This window comes from Oncorhynchus nerka, linkage group LG7 (genome assembly GCF_034236695.1).
Source record: "Oncorhynchus nerka isolate Pitt River linkage group LG7, Oner_Uvic_2.0, whole genome shotgun sequence".
NCBI lineage: Eukaryota > Metazoa > Chordata > Actinopteri > Salmoniformes > Salmonidae > Oncorhynchus > Oncorhynchus nerka.
This window is the reverse complement of record NC_088402.1, coordinates 32,368,472-32,391,207: the sequence shown is the minus strand read 5'-3', so window position 1 is coordinate 32,391,207 and position 22,736 is coordinate 32,368,472. Positions and strand designations below refer to the sequence as shown.

Sequence of the window (22,736 nt, the reverse complement as noted above, 5' to 3'; positions counted from 1 at the left end):
TAGAAAAAGTCTTCTAAATGGCACTAATATCCTATCCTCTTACAAAAAAGGGTTCTTCGGTGGTCCCCATAGGGGTTCCAGGTATAACACTTTTGGAACCCAAAAGAGTTCTAGCTGGAACCAAAATAGCTCTACCTGGAACCTCAAAGGGTTCTCCTATGGGGACAGCCGAAGAACCATTTTAGGTTCTAGATAGCACTTTTTTTCAACGAGTGTACATACTGTAGTGCACCCTATGGGCTCTGGTCAAAAGTAGTGCACTAAATAGGGAATATGGTGCCATTTGGGACACATATTGACACTGCCTGCATAATAGCATAACTAGGGTTGTAATATCTGCTGTGCGAGTAACAACATTTAGAAACACCAATGCTTTCTCCCAGAGTGTATTAAGGAAAAGGTGACTATTTCCATTTTCTCTGCTTGGTACCACAACACTGGGTCGATATATTGATGTGTGTGTTCATCTGTGACTCTCAGCTAAGAGATGCTCAGCTCACTGGTCCCAGAGGAGCTGTGTCTATCTGCACAGAGAACACTGTGCAGTTCACAAAGTCACAACTACCACACCTGTGTGTGTGTGTGTGTGTGTTTGTATGTGGGTGTGTGAGAGTTTTCTGTATAGGGCCCTATAAAATGTGCATTGCGAAAAACACATACAGAATCACAGAATCCAGACATTAAAATGGAATTCAACAATATTAAAAAATGTATTGAATTTAGCAGGAAATCAACTAAATGTATTGATTTTATGAGAATATTTATAATCATAAGGGCTCCCGAGTGGCGCAGCAGTCTAAGGCACTGCATCTCAGTGCAAAAGGCTTCACTACAGTCCCTGGTTGAAATCCAGGCTGTATCACACCCGGCCATGATTAGGAGTCCCATAGTTCGGCGCACAATTGGCCCAGCGTCGTCCGGGTTTGACCGGTGTAGGCGGTCATTTTAAATAAGAATAAGTTCTTAACTGACTTGCCTAGTTAAATAAAGGTAAAAAATATTTATATACAAAAATAAGACATGAACAAAATGCATAAATGATTTGTATTTTCCCTGAAATATCTGAAAAGGCACAGAAATGCCTGTCTGTGTGTGTTGTGTGTGTGTTGTGCACGAATATGTGTAGTCCACACTTTGTGAAGCCATTAACGATAATGCTAATAATGATAACTGTCTGTTAGTAGATGGAAACATTCTCAGCTAAATGCTAACTACAAAGTAGCCTATGCCTACCTGGCAGAATGATATCATGATTATTTGCATAAATTCAGTAGCCATTTGTTTTGCAAAATCTGCAATCAATGCTAACAGAAACACTGCTAACCAAACAGTCTCTGGCTGGTGCCCAGTTGAATTAAAGGTTAACTGCACCCCAAATTCTTAGATTTTACCCAGACCTCAGAAGTGGTCTCTTGATGTGTTTTAAGCATTGTTGTGGCCTTAGAACATCAAATGTTTCTGTTTTTCTATAAAAAATATAAAAAACAGAGAAAACAAAACGAAATCGGGCAAATACTAAATACAGTGCCTTACGAAAGTATTCGGCCCCCTTGAACTTTGCGACCTTTTGCCACATTTCAGGCTTCAAACATAAAGATATAAAACTGTATTTGTTTGTGAAGAATCAACAACAAGTGGGACACAATCATGAAGTGGAACGACATTTATTGGATATTTCAAACTTTTTTAACAAATCAAAAACTGAAAAATTGGGCGTGCAAAATTATTCAGCCCCTTTACTTTCAGTGCAGCAAACTCTCTCCAGAAGTTCAGTGAGGATCTCTGAATGATCCAATGTTGACCTAAATGACTAATGATGATAAATACAATCCACCTGTGTTAATCAAGGCTGTATAAATGACCTGCACTGTTAGTCTCAAGGTCAGTTAAAAGCGCAGAGAGCATCATGAAGAACAAGGACACACCAGTGCAGGTCCAAAATACTGTTGTGAAGAAGTTTAAAGCGGATTTGGATACAAAAAAGATTTCCCAAGTTTTGAGCACTGTGCAAGCGATAATATTGAAATGGAAGGAGTTCAGATCTACCAAGACCTGGCCGTCCCTCTAAACTTTCAGCTCATACAAGAGAAGACTGATCGGAGATGCAGCCAAGAGGCCCATGATCACTCTGGATGAACTGCAGAGATTACAGCTGAGGTGGGAGAATAGGACAACAATCAGTCATATTGCAAAATCTGGCCTTTATGGAAGAGTGGTCTTCGTTTAAAGTTTCAAGCCACTTGGGAGACACACCAAACATGTGGAAGAAGGTGCTCTGGTCAGATGAAACCAAAATTGAACTTTTTGGCAACAATGCAAAAACGTTATGTTTGGCGTAAAGCAACACAGCTCATCACCTGAACACACCATCCCCACTGTCAAACATGGTGGTGGCAATCATGGTTTGGGCCTGCTTTTCTTCAGCGCCATGATCCAAAACATAAAGCAAAATCTACAATGGAATATTTCAAAATAAACATTTTGGCCAAGTCAAAGTCCAGACCTGAACAATGAATGAAAGATTACAGCTGAGGAACTGGGCAAAACTGATAGAGGACTTACAGCTGCAAAGTATTCCAACAAGACAATGATTATGATTGTGTCCCAGTACAATATCTAGCCTGAAAGTTTTCACATATTAGGTGTGCATAGCAATGGCAAGTCAAAGTTGAATCCTGAAGTCTGTAATGTCGCTCCACTTCATGATTGTGAAGAGACAAGTGTGTGCCTGCAAGTCTGTGTTCTCTAAAAACACACACACGCACCATTCTCCATATTAGGAATTGTACACACACACACACACACACACACACACACATACACAGCAAAAAAAGAAACGTTCCTTTGTCTTTCAAGATAATTCGTAAAAATCCAAGTAACTTCACAGATCTTCATTATAAAGGGTTTAAACACTGTTTCCCATGCTTGTTCAATGAACCATAAACAAGTAATGAACATGCACCTGTGGAACGGTTAAGACACTAACTAGTTTAAAGACGGTAGGCGAATTAAGGACACTAAAGAGGCCTTTCTACTGACTCTGACAAAACACCAAAAGAAAGATGCCCATCATCTGCAGGGAGACAGGACGGACAGATGATCGTCCTTGCAGTGGCAGACCACGTGTAACAAAACCTGCACAAGATCGGTACATCCGAACACCAGGAACGCACAATCCCTCCATCAGTGCTCAAACTGTCTGCAATAACCAGACATGACCAGACAAGAATGGCAAAAAGTGCTCTTCACTGACGAGTCGCGGGTTTTGTCTCACCAGGGGTGATGGTCGGTTTCGCGTTTATCGTCGAAGGAATGAGCGTTAAACCAAGGCCTGTACTCTGAATTTGGAGTTGGAGGGTCTGTCATGGTCTGGGGTGGTGTGTCACAGCATCATCGGATTGAGCTTGTCTTTTCAGGCAATCTCAATGCTGTGCTACAGGAAGACATCCTCATGTGGTACCCTTCCTGCAGGCTCATCCTGACATTCCTCCTCCTGAAACAAGTTCATTTGTTTCAATGTTACAAGCCGTGGTAAAGGCACCTGTACCGGTAGGCACCTTATAGACATGTGTGGCGTATTTATGTACAAAATACAAATTTTTTAATAATTCAATGGGTGCGGTTTATATTCAGGTGCGCTTAATAGTCCAGCAATTACGGTACGCGCTCTGAACAGACAAACAAGAAGCTTTAACTGCAACACACACACATGCGAACACACAAACACAGTCCACAGCTGGCTCCTGATGGGAGGACGGCTCATAATAATGGCTGAAACGCAGCGAATGGTGTGTGTTTGATGGAAACCATGTGTTTGATGTATTTGATTCCGCTCCAGCCGTTTACCACGAGCTCGTCTTCCCCAATTAAGGTGCCACCAACCTCCTGTGATACACAAACTACAGGCGTTTGAAGATTAGTGATACTGGGTTTATGTCCCTGACTGAAGTCCCATCTTCAAACCAGGGCTGCTTTCATCTCCCAGGCATCTTCAAACAGACACATTGAGCCATGAAATGCCCCGTTTCATCGACACAAACAGTGTAAAAAGTAAAGAAAAATGCAAAGTTTAACAGATCTGGGATTGTTCTTTTGTGCATAAACGTTGAATATGAGATTTCTAACAATTTATTATATTTCCCAAATGAAGTAATGTCGCAAACAGCTGTAAAGATAAACGCCTATACATCTAATTTCTAAAAGTGACGTAGAACCCGCTGCATAGCCTGCTGCTGTACAGGGAAGGGATAACAACATCATCTCATTCCTTCTCAACCACTGCCTCTCTTCCTTTCTGAATTGATTGTGGCGTCTTGCAGGGCTTAAACCTAATCTAGTCTATTAGCAGGCTTTTAATAACTGTCTCTGTTAGTGGTCCGGGAGGGCACGGAGGACCAGGGGCTGCCATCCTAGATCACCCTCCCTCTACCTCCATCCTAGATCACCCTCCCTTCACCCCCCTCTACCTCCATCCTAGATCACCCTCCCTTCACCCCCCTCTACCTCCATCCTAGGTCACCCTCCCTTCACCCCCCTCTACCTCCATCCTAGATCACCCTCCCTTCACCCCCCTCTACCTCCATCCTAGATCACCCTCCCTTCACCCCCCTCTACCTCCATCCTAGATCACCCTCCCTTCACCCCCCTACCACCATCCTAGACCTCCATCCTAGATCACCCTCCCTTCACCCCCCTACCTCCATCCTAGATCACCCTCCCCTCTACCACCATCCTAGATCACCCCTTCTCACCTCCCTTCACCTCCCCTCCCTTCACCCCCCTCTACCTCCCATCCTAGGTCACCCTCCCTTCACCCCCTCTACCTCCATCCTAGATCCCTCCCTTCACCCCCTCTACCTCCCTCCACCTCCATCCTAGTTCACCCTCCCTTCACCCCCTCTACCTCGTCACCCTCCCTCACCTCCCTCCACCTCCATCCTAGGTCACCCTCCCTTCACCCCCTCTCACCCTCCATCCTAGATCACCCTCCTTCACCCCCTCTACCTCCCTCCACCTCCATCCTAGGTCACCCTCCCTTCACCCCCTCTACCTCCATCCTAGAACACCCTCCCCTACCTCCCTCCACCTCCATCCTAGATCACCCTCCCTTCACCCCCTCTACCCCCCCTCCCCTCTACCTCCATCCTAGATCACCCTCCCCCTCCCTCTACCTCCCCCTCTACCTCCCTTCCTCCCCACCCCCCTACCCATCCTAGATCACCCTCCCTTCACCCCCCTACCTCCCTCCACCTCCATCCTAGGTCACCCTCCCTTCACCCCCCTCTACCTCCATCCTAGAACACCCTCCCTTCACCTCCCCTACCTCCATCCTAGGTCACCCTCCCTTCACCTCCCTCCACCTCCCTAGATCACCCTCCTTCACCCCCTCTACCTCCCTCCCTTCACCCCCTCTACCTCCCTCCTAGGTCACGCCCCTTCACCCCCTCTACCTCTCCTTGTTCACCCTCCCTTCCCCATCCTAGATCACCCTTCACCCCCTCCTTCACCCCCTCTACCTCCATCCTAGGTCACCCTCCCTTCACCCCCTCTACCTCCCTCCACCTCCATCCTAGGTCACCCTCCCTTCACCTCCCTTCACCCCCTCCCTCCATCCTAGGTCACCCTCCCTTCACCCCCTCTACCTTCCATCCTAGGTCACCCTCCCTCCACCTCCATCCTAGGTCACCCTCCCTTCACCCCCCTACCTACATCCCCCTCTACCCCCTCCACCTCCATCCTAGGTCACCCTCCCTTCACCCCCTCTACCTCCCTCCACCTCCATCCTAGGTCACCCTCCCTCACCTCCCTCTACCTCCCTCCACCTCCCCCCTCCCTTCACCTCCATCCTAGGTCACCCTCCCTTCACCCCCTACCTCCCTCCACCTCCATCCTAGGTCACCTCCCTTCTCTACCTCCCTCCACCTCCATCCTAGGTCACCCTCCCTTCACCCCCCTCCTCTCCCTCCACCTCCATCCTAGGTCACCCTTCACCCCCTTCACCTCCATCCTCACCTTCACCCCTCCACCTCCATCCTAGGTCACCCTCCCTTCACCCCCTCCTCCCTCCACCTCCATCCTAGGTCACCCTCCCCACCCCTACCTCCTCCACCTCCATCCTAGGTCACCCTCCCTTCCCCCCTTCACCTCCCTCCACCTCCATCCTAGGTCACCCTCCCTTCTTTCACCTCCATCCTAGGTCACCCTCCCTTCACCCCCCTCCAACTCCCTCCACCTCCAGACCATATCACCCTCCCTTCACCCCCCTCCACCTTCAGACCATATCACCCTCCCTTCACCCCATCCAACCCTCAGACCACCACCCTACACCCCTCGAGGCAGAATAGAGGAGAGAAGAGGAGGTGATGATTGTAGAGGAGAGGAAAAATAGAGGCGAGAAGAGGAGAGGAGCAGGACGAGAAGTTGCTAAGATAAGAGGCGGAGGAGAGGAGAAACAGTTCAGAGCAAGTTCAAGCGAGGGTCTGTTCATGCATGTCCCCTGGGAAAGAGAGAGCACATGAAACATATATTTTATCAATACAGGAAGATAATTAACATTTGAAAGGGTTTAAGCTTCCTCCTGCCTCCATTCAAGGTGAACATCACCCTGCAACACTAATTGTATATGGGGAGATGTGAGAACTTTAAAAGCAATGGTTTTGGTGTGACTGGGCCAGGGAACGATGCCAAAGGGAATATGTTGTGACACAGGTAGCTAGTGTTGAATATGAATAATGAACAGTTATATGCTTAACACATAGTGAGAGGTATTCATACCTACTAACGACATGCTTCTGTAAAGGGATGGTTCCCCTCTTGAGCTCCCTGCAGCTGGTCTGGGCGTATCGTCAAGGACATGGTGTGACGGGTGAGAGATTTATTTAAAAAAACAGAACTGACCTGTTCTAATCAAATCAAATCAAATGTATTTATATAGCCCTTCGTACATCAGCTGATATCTCAAAGTGCTGTACAGAAACCCAGCCTAAAACCCCAAACAGCAAGCAATGCAGGTGTTGAAGCACGTTGGCTAGGAAAAACTCCCTAGAAAGGCCAAAACCTAGGAAGAAACCAGGCTATGATCACCTTCTAATCTCCTTTGACTTCTGAAACACTAAGCCAAGGGAGGGGTGGAACCAGCCATGACTAAGCATTTTTAGGTCTACTATATAAGACCTCTTTTTTTAACACTCACGAGTGTGGGATCGACCAGCTCATTATGGCAATAATTATTATTATTAGCATTTTTTTTTAACCTTTATTTTACAAGGCAAGTCAGTTAAGAAGAAATTCTTATTTTCAATGACGGCCTAGGAACAGTGGGTTAACTGCCTGTTCGGGGGCAGAACGACAGATTTGTACCTTGTCAGCTCGGGGATTTGAACTTGCAACCTTCCGGTTACTAGTCCAACCCTCTAACACTAGGCTACCCTGCCGCCCCAATTAATCGATATTAAATCATTATGATTGTTTGAAGAAATGATAAAGTCTCTCTCACCTGGTTAAGAAATTCCACGACACTAGTTTATGTGTGTAGGTATAACTATACACTGAGTGTACAAAACATTAGGAGCTGCTCTTTTCATGACATAGACTGACCAGGTGAAAGCTATGATCCCTTGTTGATGTCACTTGTTAAATTCCACTTCAATCAGTGTATATGAAGGGGAGGAGACAGGTTAAATAAGGATTTTTCAAGCATTGAGACATTTGAGACATGGATTGTGTACCTGTTTGTATGTAATGTATGTGTGCCATTCAGAGTATGAATGGGCAAGAGAAAATATTTAAGTGCCTTTAAATGGGGTGTGGTAGTGCCAGGCACACCTGTTTGAGTGTGTCAAGATCTGCAATGTTGCTGGGAATGGTCCACCATCGAAAGGATATCCAGTTAACTTGACACAACTGTTGGAAGCATTGGAGTCAACATGGGCCAGCATCCCTGTGTAACGGTTTTGACACCTTGTAGAGTCCATGTCCCAACGAATTGAGTCTGTTCTGCAGGCAATTGTGGTGCAACTCAATATTAGGAAGTTGTTCCTGATGTTTTGTATAGTCAGTGTATATTTCTATACTATAAATATCAGCACAGTTCAGATCCCCGAGCCGACAAGGTGAAGAATCTGCAGATGGGCAAGGCACTTAACCCTAATTGCTCCAGAGTCGCCGTTCGGTGTCTCAGGGGGAGTTGGGATATGCAAAAAACGAATTTCCAATTCAAACATGGTTCTAAAACACACACACACACAAGGGGCCACCGTCTCTAACAGCCTACTTTATGGGTGTTATAACATGGTCCTGATAGGAGACAGATCTCTGTGGAATGACCTCGATGAGTTTAAACGGTGTGACGCCTCGGACCAACTAAGAGCACATGATTTGATAACCACATTAGACTGTGTCCATTTCAGCGCTGCTCTGAGATGCTGTGAATCATCTGATTGCAGTAAGTGTCGGTTCGTCTGAAAACCTCGGGCTTGGAGCTCCAACATGGAAAGAGAAAAAACGCCGATGCAGGGAGGGACACACGCACGCACACACACACACACACACACACACACACACACACACACACACACACACACACACACACACACACACACACACACAACACACAACACACACACACACACACACACACACACACACACACACTGTGTAGCATTGCATCATGGGAGTGGGTAAGAAGAAGAGAGTGGAAAAAAGGAACCCGACAACTACAATCCCCCTTTTCACTCACAGACAGATGTATATCATAATCTCATCATGCAATTATGTCGGCTGTTTCTCCCAGTTTAGACCTACAAATGTTACAAATTAGAATTATCCACACACACAGCATGTCTATATTTTCCTCTGATTATTCAAACAGCAGTGTAGAATAGTTCATCGTAACCTGCATAGGAATCCATTAGAGAGAGAGAAAGAGGGTGGGAGTGGGAGAGGAAAAAGAGAGATAGAACCAGTGAAAAAAGAGAAGTGTTTTTATCAAAGCGCTGTTGCTGCAGCTCTAACAGCCAGTGATTGCACTGGGGAGAACTGAGAGGAAGAGATGTGTGTGTGTGTGGTGTGTGTGTGTGGTGTGACTGAGTGTTTGTGAGCCCAATGTGCTATTTTTAGCTCACATGCTTGAGCTCATGTGCTGAGAGTGGAGGTGGGCTGTGCGGAGGCGGGCTGTGCGGAGGCAGGCGAGAGCAACACGCTATTTATAGACTGCATGTGGCTGACTCCCCGTAACCCCCGGTTACCAGCAACAGCCTCAGCACCGACTCCACCTCCATCAATAACGGTCCTGATCTTTCTGACACACACACACACACACACACACACACACACACACACACACACACACACACACACACTTCTATCGGATTGGCTGCTGTAGAGACAGATCTATACGAACAATTACAGTATGGATATACAGTATGGATATGCCTCAGTGCAGGAATCTGCTAATGCATTGATCAAGATGCTATTTAAATTCAGTCGATGCAGAGTTTGCAGGGAGGGACAGTATAGAGCACGGGGTTTCTCTCAATGCAGACAAACAAAGCTCTGAGAACATACTGTACGATGTTGAAATCTGGTGAATTATTCGCTTCATTAGTAAATTATCTAGTGGCTTGGAGGATCTAATGATAAAACCTCTGTCATGGTTTCAACTATATGAGATTATGGCTGTGAATGAATGGGATTAGTGTTAAAAATATATGTTGCCTGGCCCTGAGGGTAAACTAACAGACTGTTTAGAATGTTCAGAAGCCAAAACAAAAATATAATATGATTCTTAAACGGAAACTTCACAATTTTTCAACTTCATTTTCATCATCTCCAGCACCACCCCAGCATGAACATATGTGAAAATAGTGCATTTCTATGTTTTTTAGTAAAAATATAGTGGTCGATAAGTGCTTCCGATGACCTCATCGGTGTGCATCGTGTCATTTTGACCAATTGTGAGTAGGCATTGCCTACTAATTGGTTGATGATGTCATTGGAAGCACTTACCTTTCTCTTTTTTTACTATAACAACATAGAAACGCCCCATTTTCCCATGTTGATTTGGGGTGGTGCTGGAGACGTTGGAATATGAAGTTGAAACATTTGGTAATGTCCCTTTAATGTGTTTTGCTATTACAGCACCTATACTCAACTTACATTTTGATGCTCTCTCGCAATATGGGTGAGTGAGCAGGGATCTAGATGTTCCCATAACTAAACCCATTCCTTAACCCATTCCTTGTCCTTAAGGGAGCTAGTTAGGGAGGGGGGAGCATCTATAAAAAATACCATTACATGTCCATAATGAATGTGTGTCCCTAGATGGACCCAAACTAAACATGTTTAGGAAAAAAAATTAAAATTATCCTCACAGCAAATTCACCCAGCATCACTGAGGTGTTTCGACCCTGGATGTTAAGAGAACCTTCCCTAGTAGGAAGTGAACCTCGGAGAACAATCAGGTCTCATCTCTGTCACAGAGGAAACACCTCTGAGAGGGGTGTGTCGGCCAGAAGAAGCTACTGGATGACACAGAACATATGCGGGCCACCATCCCATGCGTGGAATATATGCTGGCAAAACGTTCATGTCTGTAAAGAAAAAAGGCTAAAACATAGGCTGATAATATTGCATTTGCAAACTAGCCTAGTGTCTTTTAAACCAGTGGTTCCCAAACTGTTGGGCGGGCCCCTCCCTCCGAGGGGTCGGCATGAGGGTCCCCATCCATTAAAATAAATATACTGTACCAGTCAAAAGTATGGACACACCTACTCATTCAAGACTTTTTCTTCAGGTTTACTATTTCCTACATTGTAGAATAATAGTGTAGACAGTGTAGTGTGTATCTCACAACTGTTATGAAGGAGTAAAAGATGTTAGGGACAATAGAGGGTGATTCACAACAATTGTTTGCTAATATAATAATTGCTTGTAATAATGTAATTTTGATAATGGCGAGACTGGTGAGAGGTAAAATCCTATTCATACATTGCCTACATTACTACAAATATTAATAGCTAATTATGGAAAATAAGAAATAGGATTCTTAAAATACAGTGGGGCAAAAAAGTATTTAGTCAGCCACCAATTGTGCAAGTTCTCCCACTTAAAATGATGAGAGAGGCCTGTAATTTCCATCATAGGTACACTTCAGCTATGACGGACGAAATGAGAAAAAAAATCCAGAAAATCCCATTTTAGGATTTTTAAATAATCTATTTGAAAATTATGGTGGAAAATAAGTATTTGGTCAATAACAAAAGTTTATCTCAATACTTTGTTATATACCCTTTGTTGGCAATGACAGAGGTCAAACGTTTTCTGTAAGTCTTCACAAGGTTTTCACACACTGTTGCTGGTATTTTGGCCCATTCCTCAATGCAGATCTCCTCTAGAGCAGTGATGTTTTGGGGCTGTTGCTGGGCAACACGGACTTTCAACTCCCTCCAAAGATTTTCTATGGTGTTGAGATCTGGAGACTGGCTAGGCCACTCCAGGACCTTGAAATGCTTCTTACGAAGCCACTCCTTCATTGCCCGGGCGGTGTGTTTGGGATCATTGTCATGCTGAAAGACCCAGCCACGTTTCATCTTCAATGCCCTTGCTCATGGAGGTTTTCACTCAAAATCTCACGATACATGGCCCCATTCTCACGATACATGGCCCCAAATGGTTCCTTTGCAGAAAAACAGCCCCAAAGCATGATGTTTCCACCACCATGCTTCACAGTAGGTATGGTGTTCTTTGGATGCAACTCAGCATTCGACGAGTTGAGTTTTTACCAAAAAGTTATATTTTGGTTTCATCTGACCATATGACATTCTCCCAATCTTCTTCTGGATCATCCAAATGCTCTCTAGCAAACTTCAGACGTGCCTGGACATGTACTGGCTTATTAAGCAGGGGGACACGTCTGGCACTGCAGGATTTGAGTCCCTGGCGGCGTAGTGTGTTACTGATGGTAGGCTTTGTTACTTTGGTCCCAGCTCTCTGCAGGTCATTCACTAGGTCCCCCCGTGTGGTTCTGGGATTTTTGCTCACCGTTCTTGTGATCATTTTGACCCCACGGGGTGAGATCTTGCGTGGAGCCCCAGATCGAGGGAGATTATCAGTGGTCTTGTATGTCTTCCATTTCCTAATAATTGCTCCCACAGTTGATTTCTTCAAACCAAGCTGCTTAACTATTGCAGATTCAGTCTTCCCAGCCTGGTGCAGGTCTACAATTTTGTTTCTGGTGTCCTTTGACAGCTCTTGGCCATAATGGAGTTTGGAGTGTGACTGTTTGAGGTTGTGGACAGCTGTCTTTTATACTGATAACAAGTTCAAACAGGTGCCATTAATACAGGTAACGAGTGGAGGACAGAGGAGCCTCTTAAAGAAGAAGTTACAGGTCTGTGAGAGCCAGAAATCTTGCTTGTTTGTAGGTGACCAAATACTTATTTTCTACCATAATTTGCAAATAAATTCATTAAATCCTACAATGTGATTTTTCTCATTTTGTCTGTCATAGTTGAAGTGTACCTATGATGAACATTACAGGCCTCTCTCATCTTTTTAAGTGGGAGAACGTGCACAATTGTGGCTGACTAAATACTTTTTTGCCCCACTGTAAATGGTTAAAGAAAAGTGCGATAAATAAAAACATATACCAATTCTATTTAAGGACCAAAAAACTGAATTCAATTCCTAAACCATGTGCCATATAAATCCAAAATAGTTGGGAAAAGATTTTCGATGTAGCCATTCAATGGCACATGGTTTAGGAATTGATACGCAAAACAACGGCGGATTCAAATCTTCACATTTTTCAATTTAAATTACTATACAAAATTATTGCAACCAATAGGATGTTATATATATGGGGGATACAGTCTTCCCAGCTCTGCAGATTCTTCTGTGAGGAGGCAGAGTCATTAGATCATGTATTTTGGTATTGTCCATATGTAGCTCATTTTTGGTCACAGGTCCAGGAATGGCTGAAGAATTGCAACATTTGCCTAGAACTAACACTGCAGATAGCAATACTGGGTGATTTGAAAAGCCATAGTCAATCAATCAATAATATAATAATTATTTGAGCAAAAATTGTTATTTTTAATTTACAATGTGTAGAAGCTATGGGAATAGAAAGGTTCAATCCTTTAGTGAAGCATCACTGCACAGCACATCCTACCGATCCTCGACTTCAGTAATTTCATCTATAAAATAGCCTTCAACACTCTACTCAACAAACTGGATGCAGTCTATCACAGTGCCATCCGTTATGTCACCAAAGCCCCATACACTACCCACCATTGCGACCTGTACACTCTCGTTGGTTGGCCATCGCTTCATATTCGTCGCCAAACCTACTGGCTACAGGTTATCTACAAGTCTCTGCTAGGTAAAGCCCCGCCTTATCTCAGCTCACTGGTCACCATAGCAGCACCCACTCGTAGCACGTGCTCCAGCAGGTATATCTCACTGGTGACCCCCAAAGCCAATTCCTCCTTTGGTCGTCTTTCCTTCCAGTTCCCTGCTGCCAATGATTGGAACGAACTGCAAAAATCTCTGAAGCTGGAGACTCATATCTCCCTCACTAGCTTTAAGCACCAGCTGTCAGAGCAGCTCACAGATCACTGCACCTGTACATAGCCCATCTGTAAACAGCCCATCTATCTACCTACCTCATCCCCATACAGTATTTATTTATTTAACTTGCTCCTTTACACCCCAGTATCCCTACTTGCACATTCATCTTCTGCACATCTACCATTCCAGTGTTTAATTGCTATATTGTAATTACTTCGCCACCATGGCCTATTTATTGCCTTAACTCCCTTATAGCCTCATTTGCACTCACTGTATATAGACTTTTTGTTTTCTTTTGTTCTACTGCTTTAAAACTGCAATATTTTCTTTGCACCCCAAGACAAAATGTGTAGAATATCAGGAAATAAGGAAGGAGGGGGGAACAGGATGTTCCCCAATGCTGGAATGGGGGCCCTGAGTGTAAACGTCATCAGGCAGTAAGTGGGGAAAGATTAATTTCAGATGGCAGCGCTATGGGATGTTGTTTCAAAGTTCTCCATCATCCATGTCTGTAAACAGACCGAGCAACTCAATGGGCCACCACTACAGCGTTGAAAGAACAAAACCTCAGGAAAGACCTGTGATTCAGACAGCGGTTTCAGGCCATGCAGGAAATAGCAGCAGTCTGCAGGATGAATGGAGCAAAAAACCTTAAAGGATATTATGGAGACTATCATGAGATACTCCAGTGAAGGACGTTCACCCTGAGCTTTTGTTCACACAGAAGAGACAGAGATATAAAAAGAAGCCCCTCAGGGATCTTTTCTGTCTGGCAGTCAGTTACAGATTAAACTGATACTTCAGGGGCTCAACTCACACACAGCACCTGCACACAAACACACGGCACAGCACGCACGCACACACACTCTAGGAAGTCCGTATGGAGTTCAACAACCAACTAAGGGAGAATTGCTGTTGGCTCTTCTTCTCCAGATTCATTAGAATTAGGGCTTCTTTAGGCCTAGGGCACACGTTTCTTGTAGTAGTTTGTTTGGAAGCGGTCGTGATGTCTGACACTCAGTGGCCAGTTCACAAAAATGGTTCGCTCCTACAGACAGTGAGTCACGTGGACGTGGCTTGCTATATAAAGCAGGCAGACAGTAATCAAGGCATTCAGTTACTGTTTGATTGAACGTTTGAATTGACAAAATGAGTGACCTAAGCGAATGAGCATAGTATGATTGTGAGAGTTAGTTGTGCTAATTCCAGTACGTTAGAAATGTGTGTCCTCCTGGGCTATTCATGCATGACAGTGTCTAGGGTTTACAGAGAATGGTGTGACAAACAAAACACATCCAGTCAATAAATCAAATCAAGTCAAATTGTATTTGTCACATACACATGGTTAGCAGATGTTAATGCGAGTGTAGCGAAATGCTTGTGCTTCTAGTTCCGACAATGCAGTAATAACCAACGAGTAATCTAACTAACAATTCCAAAACTACTACCTTATACACACAAGTGTAAAGGGATAAAGAATATGTACATAAAGATATGTGAATGAGTGATGGTACAGAACGGCATAGGCAAGATGCAGTAGATGGTATTGAGTGCAGTATATACATATGAGATGAGTGTGTAAACAAAGTGGCATAGTTTAAAGTGGCTAGTGATACATGTATTACATAAAGATGCAGTAGATGATATAGAGTACAGTATATACGTAGACATATGAGATGAATAATGTAGGGTATGTAAACATTATATTAAGTAGCATTGTTTAAAGTGGCTAGTGATATATTTTACATCAATTCCCATTATTAAAGTGGCTGGAGTTGAGTCAGTGTGTTGGCAGCAGCCACTCAATGTTAGTGGTGGCTGTTTAACAGTCTGATGGCCTTGAGATAGAAGCTGTTTTTCAGTCTCTCGGTCCCAGCTTTGATGCACCTATACTGACCTCGCCTTCTGGATGATAGCGGGGTGAACAGGCAGTGGCTCGGGTGGTTGTTGTCCTTGATGATCTTTATGGCCTTCCTGTGACATCGGGTGGTGTAGGTGTCCTGGAGGGCAGGTAGTTTGCCCCCGATGATGCGTTGTGCAGACCTCACTACCCTCTGGAGAGCCTTACGGTTGTGGGCGGAGCAGTTGCCGTACCAGGCGGTGATACAGCCCGACAGGATGCTCTCGATTGTGCATCTGTAGAAGTTTGTGAGTGCTTTTGGTGACAAGCCAAATTTCTTCAGCCTCCTGAGGTTGAAGAGGCGCTGCTGCGCCTTCTTCACGATGCTGTCTGTGTGGGTGGACCAATTCAGTTTGTCTGTGATGTGTACGCCGAGGAACTTAAAACTTACTACCCTCTCCACTGCTGTTCCATCGATGTGGATAGGGGGGTGTTCCCTCTGCTGTTTCCTGAAGTCCACAATCATCTCCTTAGTCTTGTTGACATTGAGTGTGAGGTTATTTTCCTGACACCACACTCCGAAGGCCCTCACCTCCTCCCTGTAGGCCATCTCGTTGTTGTTGGTAATCAAGCCTACCACTGTTGTGTCGTCCGCAAACTTTGAGTTGGAGGCGTGCGTGGCCACGCAGTCGTGGGTGAACAGGGAGTACAGAACGCACCCTTGTGGGGCCCCAGTGTTGAGGATCAGCGGGATGGAGATGTCCAGATGGGTTAGGGCAGTGTGCAGTGTGGTTGAGATTGCATCGTCTGTGGACCTATTTGGGCGGTAAGCAAATTAGAGTGGGTCTAGGGTGTCAGGTAGGGTGGAGGTGATATGGTCCTTGACTAGCCTCTCAAAGCACTTCATGATGACGGAAGTGAGTGCTACGGGGCGGTAGTCGTTTAGCTCAGTTACCTTAGCTTTCTTGGGAACAGGAACAATGGTGGCCCTCTTGAAGCATGTGGGAACAGCAGACTGGGATAGGGATCGATTGAATATGTCCGTAAACACACCAGCCAGCTGGTCTGCGCATGCTCTGAGGGCGCGGCTGGGGATGCCGTCTGGGCCTGCAGCCTTGCGAGGGTTAACACGTTTAAATGTTTTACTCACCTTGGCTGCAGTGAAGGAGAGTCCGCATGTTTTGGTTGCGGGCCGTGTCAGTGGCACTGTATTGTCCTCAAAGCGGGCAAAAAGGTTATTTAGTCTGCCTGGGAGCAAGGCATCCTGGTCCGTGACTGGGCTGGTTTTCTTTTTGTAATCCGTGATTGACTGTAGACCCTGCCACATACCTCTTGTGTCTGAGCCGTTGAATTACGATTCTACTTTGTCTCTATATTGACGCTTAGCTTGTTTGATTGCCTTGCGGAGGGAATAGCTGCATTGTTTATATTCGGACATATTACCAGACACCTTGCCCTGATTAAAAGCAGTGGTTCGCGCTTCACACTGCCCTAACCCACCTGGACAAGAGGAATACCTATGTGAGAATGCTGTTCATCGACTACAGCTCGGCATTCAACACCATAGTACCCTCCAAGCTCGTCATCAAGCTCGAGACCCTGGGTCTCGACCCCGCCCTGTGCAACTGGGTTCTGGACTTCCTGACGGGCCGCCCCCAGGTGGTGAGGGTAGGCAACAACATCTCCTCCCCGCTGATCCTCAACACGGGGGCCCCACAAGGGTGCGTTCTGAGCCCTCTCCTGTACTCCCTGTTCACCCACGACTGCGTGGCCATGCACGCCTCCAACTCAATCATCAAGTTTGCGGACGACACAACAGTGGTAGGCTTGATTACCAACAACGACGAGACGGCCTACAGGGAGGAGGTGAGGGCCCTCGGAGTGTGGTGTCAGGAAAATAACCTCACACTCAACGTCAACAAAACTAAGGAGATGATTGTGGACTTCAGGAAACAGCAGAGGGAACACCCCCTATCCACATCGATGGATCAGTAGTGGAGAGGGTAGCAAGTTTTAAGTTCCTCGGCATACACATCACAGACAAACTGAATTGGTCCACTCACACTGACAGCGTCGTGAAGAAGGCGCAGCAGCGCCTCTTCAACCTCAGGAGGCTGAAGAAATTCGGCTTGTCACCAAAAGCACTCACAAACTTCTACAGATGCACAATCGAGAGCATCCTGGCGGGCTGTATCACCGCCTGGTACGGCAACTGCTCCGCCCTCAACCGTAAGGCTCTCCAGAGGGTAGTGAGGTCTGCACAACGCATCACCGGGGGCAAACTACCTGCCCTCCAGGACACCTACACCACCCGATGTTACAGGAAGGCCATAAAGATCATCAAGGACATCAACCACCCGAACCACTGCCTGTTCACCCCGCTATCATCCAGAAGGCGAGGTCAGTACAGGTGCATCAAAGCTGGGACCGAGAGACTGAAAAACAGCTTCTATCTCAAGGCCATCAGACTGTTAAACAGCCACCACTAACATTGAGTGGCTGCTGCCAACACACTGTCATTGACACTGACCCAACTCCAGCCACTTTAATAATGGGAAATGATGTAAATATATCACTAGCCACTTTAAACAATGCTACCTTATATAATGTTACTTACCCTACATTATTCATCTCATATGCATATGTATATACTGTACTCTAGATCATCGACTGCATTCTTATGTCACTAGCCACTTTAACTATGCCACTTTGTTTACTTTGTATATATACTCATCTCATATGTATATACTGTACTCGATACCTACTGTATGCTGCTCTGTACCATCACTCATTCATATATCCTTATGTACATATTCCTTATCCCCTTACACTGTGTATAAGACAGTAGTTTTGGAATTGTTAGTTAGATTACTTGTTGGTTATCACTGCATTGTCGGAACTAGAAGCACAAGCATTTCGCTACACTCGCATTAACATCTGCTAACCATGTGTATGTGACAAATAACATTTGATTTGATTTGATTTGATTTTCTCTAGCCCTCGCTATCTCCTTGCCTGCTAATTCGGCCTGCTAACTGCTAGCTTGTTTAGCCCAGGTCCGCTAACTACTACCTTGTTTACCCCGGCCTGCTAACTCTTAGCTTGTTAGCACAGGCCTGCTAACCGTCTGCATCGCCGCGTCCCAAACACTCAGTGGCCCATATGTACTTTCTATCTCTTCCCGATTTTCTTTAAAATTTGTTTATACCTTCCGGAAACCTGCCTCACCCAATGTGATACGGAATCGCTATTATTTTAAATTTTTAGAACACACTCAAGAACCTCCAGAAGCTAACCAGCTACAAGCTATTTAGTAATTGTTAGTTTTTTAACCTGGATAACACTCGCCAGTCCAGCTCCCCTGCCCCATCCACCGCTGCCCCCTGGACACTGATCACTTGGCTACATAGCTGATGCACGCTGGACTGTCCATTAATCACGGTACTCCATTCTGCTTGTTTGTTTTATCTGTCGGCCCCGTTGCCTAGTCAACGCCATTTTACCTGCTGTTGTTGTGCTAGCTGATTAGCTGTTGTCTCACCTACTGTTTTAGCTAGCTTTCCCAATTCTACACTTGTGATTACTGTATGCCTCGCTGTATGTCTCTCTCAAATGTCAATATGCCTTGTATACTGTTGCTCAGGTTAGTTATCATTGTTTTAGTTCACTATGGAGCCCCTAGTCCCACTCCTCATACCCCTGATACCTCCTTTGTCCCACCTCCCACATATGCGGTGACCTCACCCATTACAACCAGCATGTCCAGAGATACAACCTCTCTCATCATCACCCAGTGCCTGGGCTTACCTCCGCTGTACCCGCACCCCACCATACCCCTGTCTGCGCATTATGCCCTGAATATATTCTACCATGCCCAGAAACCTGCTCCTCTTATTCTCTGTCCCCAACGCTCTAGGCGACCAGTTTTGATAGCCTTTAGCCGCACCCTCATACTACTCCTTCTCTGTTCCGCGGGTGATGTGGAGGTAAACCCAGGCCCTGCATGTCCCCAGGCACCCTCATTTGTTGACTTCTGTGATCGAAAAAGCCTTGGTTTCATGCATGTCAACATCAGAAGCCTCCTCCCTAAGTTTGTTTTACTCACTGCTTTAGCACACTCTGCTAACCCTGATGTCCTTGCCGTGTCTGAATCCTGGCTCAGGAAGGCCACCAAAAATTCAGAGATTTCCATACCCAACTATAACATCTTCCGTCAAGATAGAACTGCCAAAGGGGGAGGAGTTGCAGTCTACTGCAGAGATAGCCTGCAAAGTAATGTCATAATTTCCAGATCCATACCCAAACAGTTCGAACTACTAATTCTGAAAATTACTCTCTCCAGAAATAAGTCTCTCACTGTTGCCGCCTGCTACCGACCCCCCTCAGCTCCCAGCTGTGCCCTGGACACCATTTGTGAATTGATTGCCCCCCATCTAGCTTCAGAGTTTGTTCTGTTAGGTGACCTAAACTGCAATATGCTTAACACCCCGGCAGTCCTACAATCTAAGCTAGATGCCCTCAATCTCACACAAATCATCAAGGAACCCACCAGGTACAACCCTAACTCTGTAAGCAAGGGCGCCCTCATAGACGTCATCCTGACCAACTGGCCCTCCAAATACACCTCCGCTGTCTTCAACCAGGATCTCAGCGATCACTGCCTCATTGCCTGTATCCGCTACGGTGCCGCAGTCAAACGACCACCCCTCATCACTGTCAAACGCTCCCTAAAACACTTCTGTGAGCAGGCCTTTCTAATCGACCTGGCCTGGAAGGACATTGACCTCATCCCGTCAGTCGAGGATGCCTGGTCATTCTTTAAGAGTAACTTCCTCACCATTTTAGATAAGCATGCTCCGTTCAAAAAATGCAGAACTAAGAACAGATACAGCCCTTGGTTCACTCCAGACCTGACTGCCCTCGACCAGCACAAAAACATCCTGTGGCGGACTGCAATAGCATCAAATAGTCCCCGCGATATGCAACTGTTCAGGGAAGTCAGGAACCAATACACGCAGTCAGTCAGGAAAGCTAAGGCCAGCTTCTTCAGGCAGAAGTTTGCATCCTGTAGCTCCAACTCCAAAAAGTTCTGGGACACGGTGAAGTCCATGGAGAACAAGAGCACCTCCTCCCAGCTGCCCACTGCACTGAGGCTAGGGAACACGGTCACCACCGATAAATCCATGATTATCGAAAACTTCAACAAGCATTTCTCAACGGCTGGCCATGCCTTCCGCCTGGCTACTCCTACCTCGGCCAACAGCTCCACCCCCCCCCCGCAGCTCCTCGCCCAAGCCTCTCCAGGTTCTCCTTTACCCAAATCCAGATAGCAGATGTTCTGAAAGAGCTGCAAAACCTGGACCCGTATAAATCAGCTGGGCTTGACAATCTGGACCCTCTATTTCTGAAACTATCCGCCGCCATTGTCGCAACCCCTATTACCAGCCTGTTCAACCTCTCTTTCATATCGTCTGAGATCCCCAAGGATTGGAAAGCTGCCGCAGTCATCCCCCTCTTCAAAGGGGGAGACACCCTGGACCCAAACTGTTACAGACCTATATCCATTCTGCCCTGCCTATCTAAGGTCTTCGAAAGCCAAGTCAACAAACAGGTCACTGACCATCTCGAATCCCACCGTACCTTCTCCGCTGTGCAATCTGGTTTCCGAGCCGGTCACGGGTGCACCTCAGCCACACTCAAGGTACTAAACGATATCATAACCGCCATCGATAAAAGACAGTACTGTGCAGCCGTCTTCATCGACCTTGCCAAGGCTTTCGAATCTGTCAATCACCATATTCTTATCGGCAGACTCAGTAGCCTCGGTTTTTCGGATGACTGCCTTGCCTGGTTCACCAATTACTTTGCAGACAGAGTTCAGTGTGGCAGTCTCTATGGGGGTGCCACAGGGTTCAATTCTCGGGCCGACTCTTTTCTCTGTATATATCAATGATGTTGCTCTTGCTGCGGGCGATTCCCTGATCCACCTCTACGCAGACGACACCATTCTATATACTTTCGGCCCGTCATTGGACACTGTGCTAACCTCTAACCTCCAAACGAGCTTCAATGCCATACAACACTCCTTCCGTGGCCTCCAACTGCTCTTAAACGCTAGTAAAACCAAATGCATGCTTTTCAACCGATCGCTGCCTGCACCCGCATGCCCGACTAGCATCACCACCCTGGATGGCTCCGACCTTGAATATGTGGACACCTATAAGTACCTAGGTGTCTGGCTAGACTGCAAACTCTCCTTCCAGACTCATATCAAACATCTCCAATCGAAAATCAAATCAAGAGTCGGCTTTCTATTCCGCAACAAAGCCTCCTTCACTCACGCTGCCAAGCTTACCCTAGTAAAACTGACTATCCTACCGATCCTCGACTTCGGCGATGTCATCTACAAAATTGCTTCCAACACTCTACTCAGCAAACTGGATGCAGTTTATCACAGTGCCATCCGTTTTGTCACTAAAGCACCTTATACTACCCACCACTGCGACTTGTATGCTCTAGTCGGCTGGCCCTCGCTACATATTCGTCGCCAGACCCACTGGCTCCAGGTCATCTACAAGGCCATGCTAGGTAAAGCTCCGCCTTATCTCAGTTCACTGGTCACGATGGCAACACCCATCCATAGCACGCGCTCCAGCAGGTGTATCTCACTGATCATCCCTAAAGCCAACACCTCATTCGGCCGCCTTTCGTTCCAGTACTCTGCTGCCTGTGACTGGAACGAATTGCAAAAATCGCTGAAGTTGGAGACTTTTATCTCCCTCACCAACTTCAAACATCAGCTATCTGAGCAGCTAACCGATCGCTGCAGCTGTACATAGTCTATTGGTAAATAGCCCACCCATTTTCACCTACCTCATCCCCACAGTTTTTATTTACTTACTTTTCTGCTCTTTTGCACACCAATATCTCTACCTGTACATGATCATCTGATCATTTATCACTCCAGTGTTAATCTGCAATATTGTAATTATTCGCCTACCTCATGCCTTTTGCACACATTGTATATAGACTCCCCTTTTTTTCTACTGTGTTATTGACTTGTTAATTGTTTACTCCATGTGTAACTCTGTGTTGTCTGTTCACACTGCTATGCTTTATCTTGGCCAGGTCGCAGTTGCAAATGAGAACTTGTTCTCAACTAGCCTACCTGGTTAAATAAAGGTGAAATAAAAAAATAAAATAAAAAATTCATGTTTCCGGTCACCTTGCCCTGATTAAAAGCAGTGGTTCACGCTTTCAGTTTCACGCGAATGCTGCCATCAATCCACGGTTTCTGGTTTGGGAATGTTTTAATCGTTGCTATGGG

At 45.9% G+C, this 22,736-nt stretch overlaps 1 protein-coding gene across 4 annotated transcripts in view; it reads right to left on the bottom strand.

Annotated features, from left to right (window-relative positions):
- LOC115131475 (trafficking protein particle complex subunit 9) overlaps positions 1-22,736 on the bottom strand; it is a 316,964-nt gene that overhangs the window by 99,038 nt on the left and 195,190 nt on the right. The window contains exons 22-23 of one of the 4 annotated variants that reach the window (XM_029663227.2): positions 6,775-6,833; positions 3,564-3,899 (exon numbers count right to left, since the gene is read on the bottom strand). The exons of 2 other annotated variants lie outside the window; for them this stretch is intronic. In XM_029663227.2, the coding sequence (XP_029519087.2) occupies positions 3,760-3,899; positions 6,775-6,833 (199 nt within the window). In that variant the 3' untranslated portion in view covers positions 3,564-3,759. Of the gene's footprint in view, positions 1-3,563; positions 3,900-6,774; positions 6,834-22,736 lie in introns of those variants that run through there. One more of the 4 variants, XM_065020438.1, reaches the window with a different exon arrangement.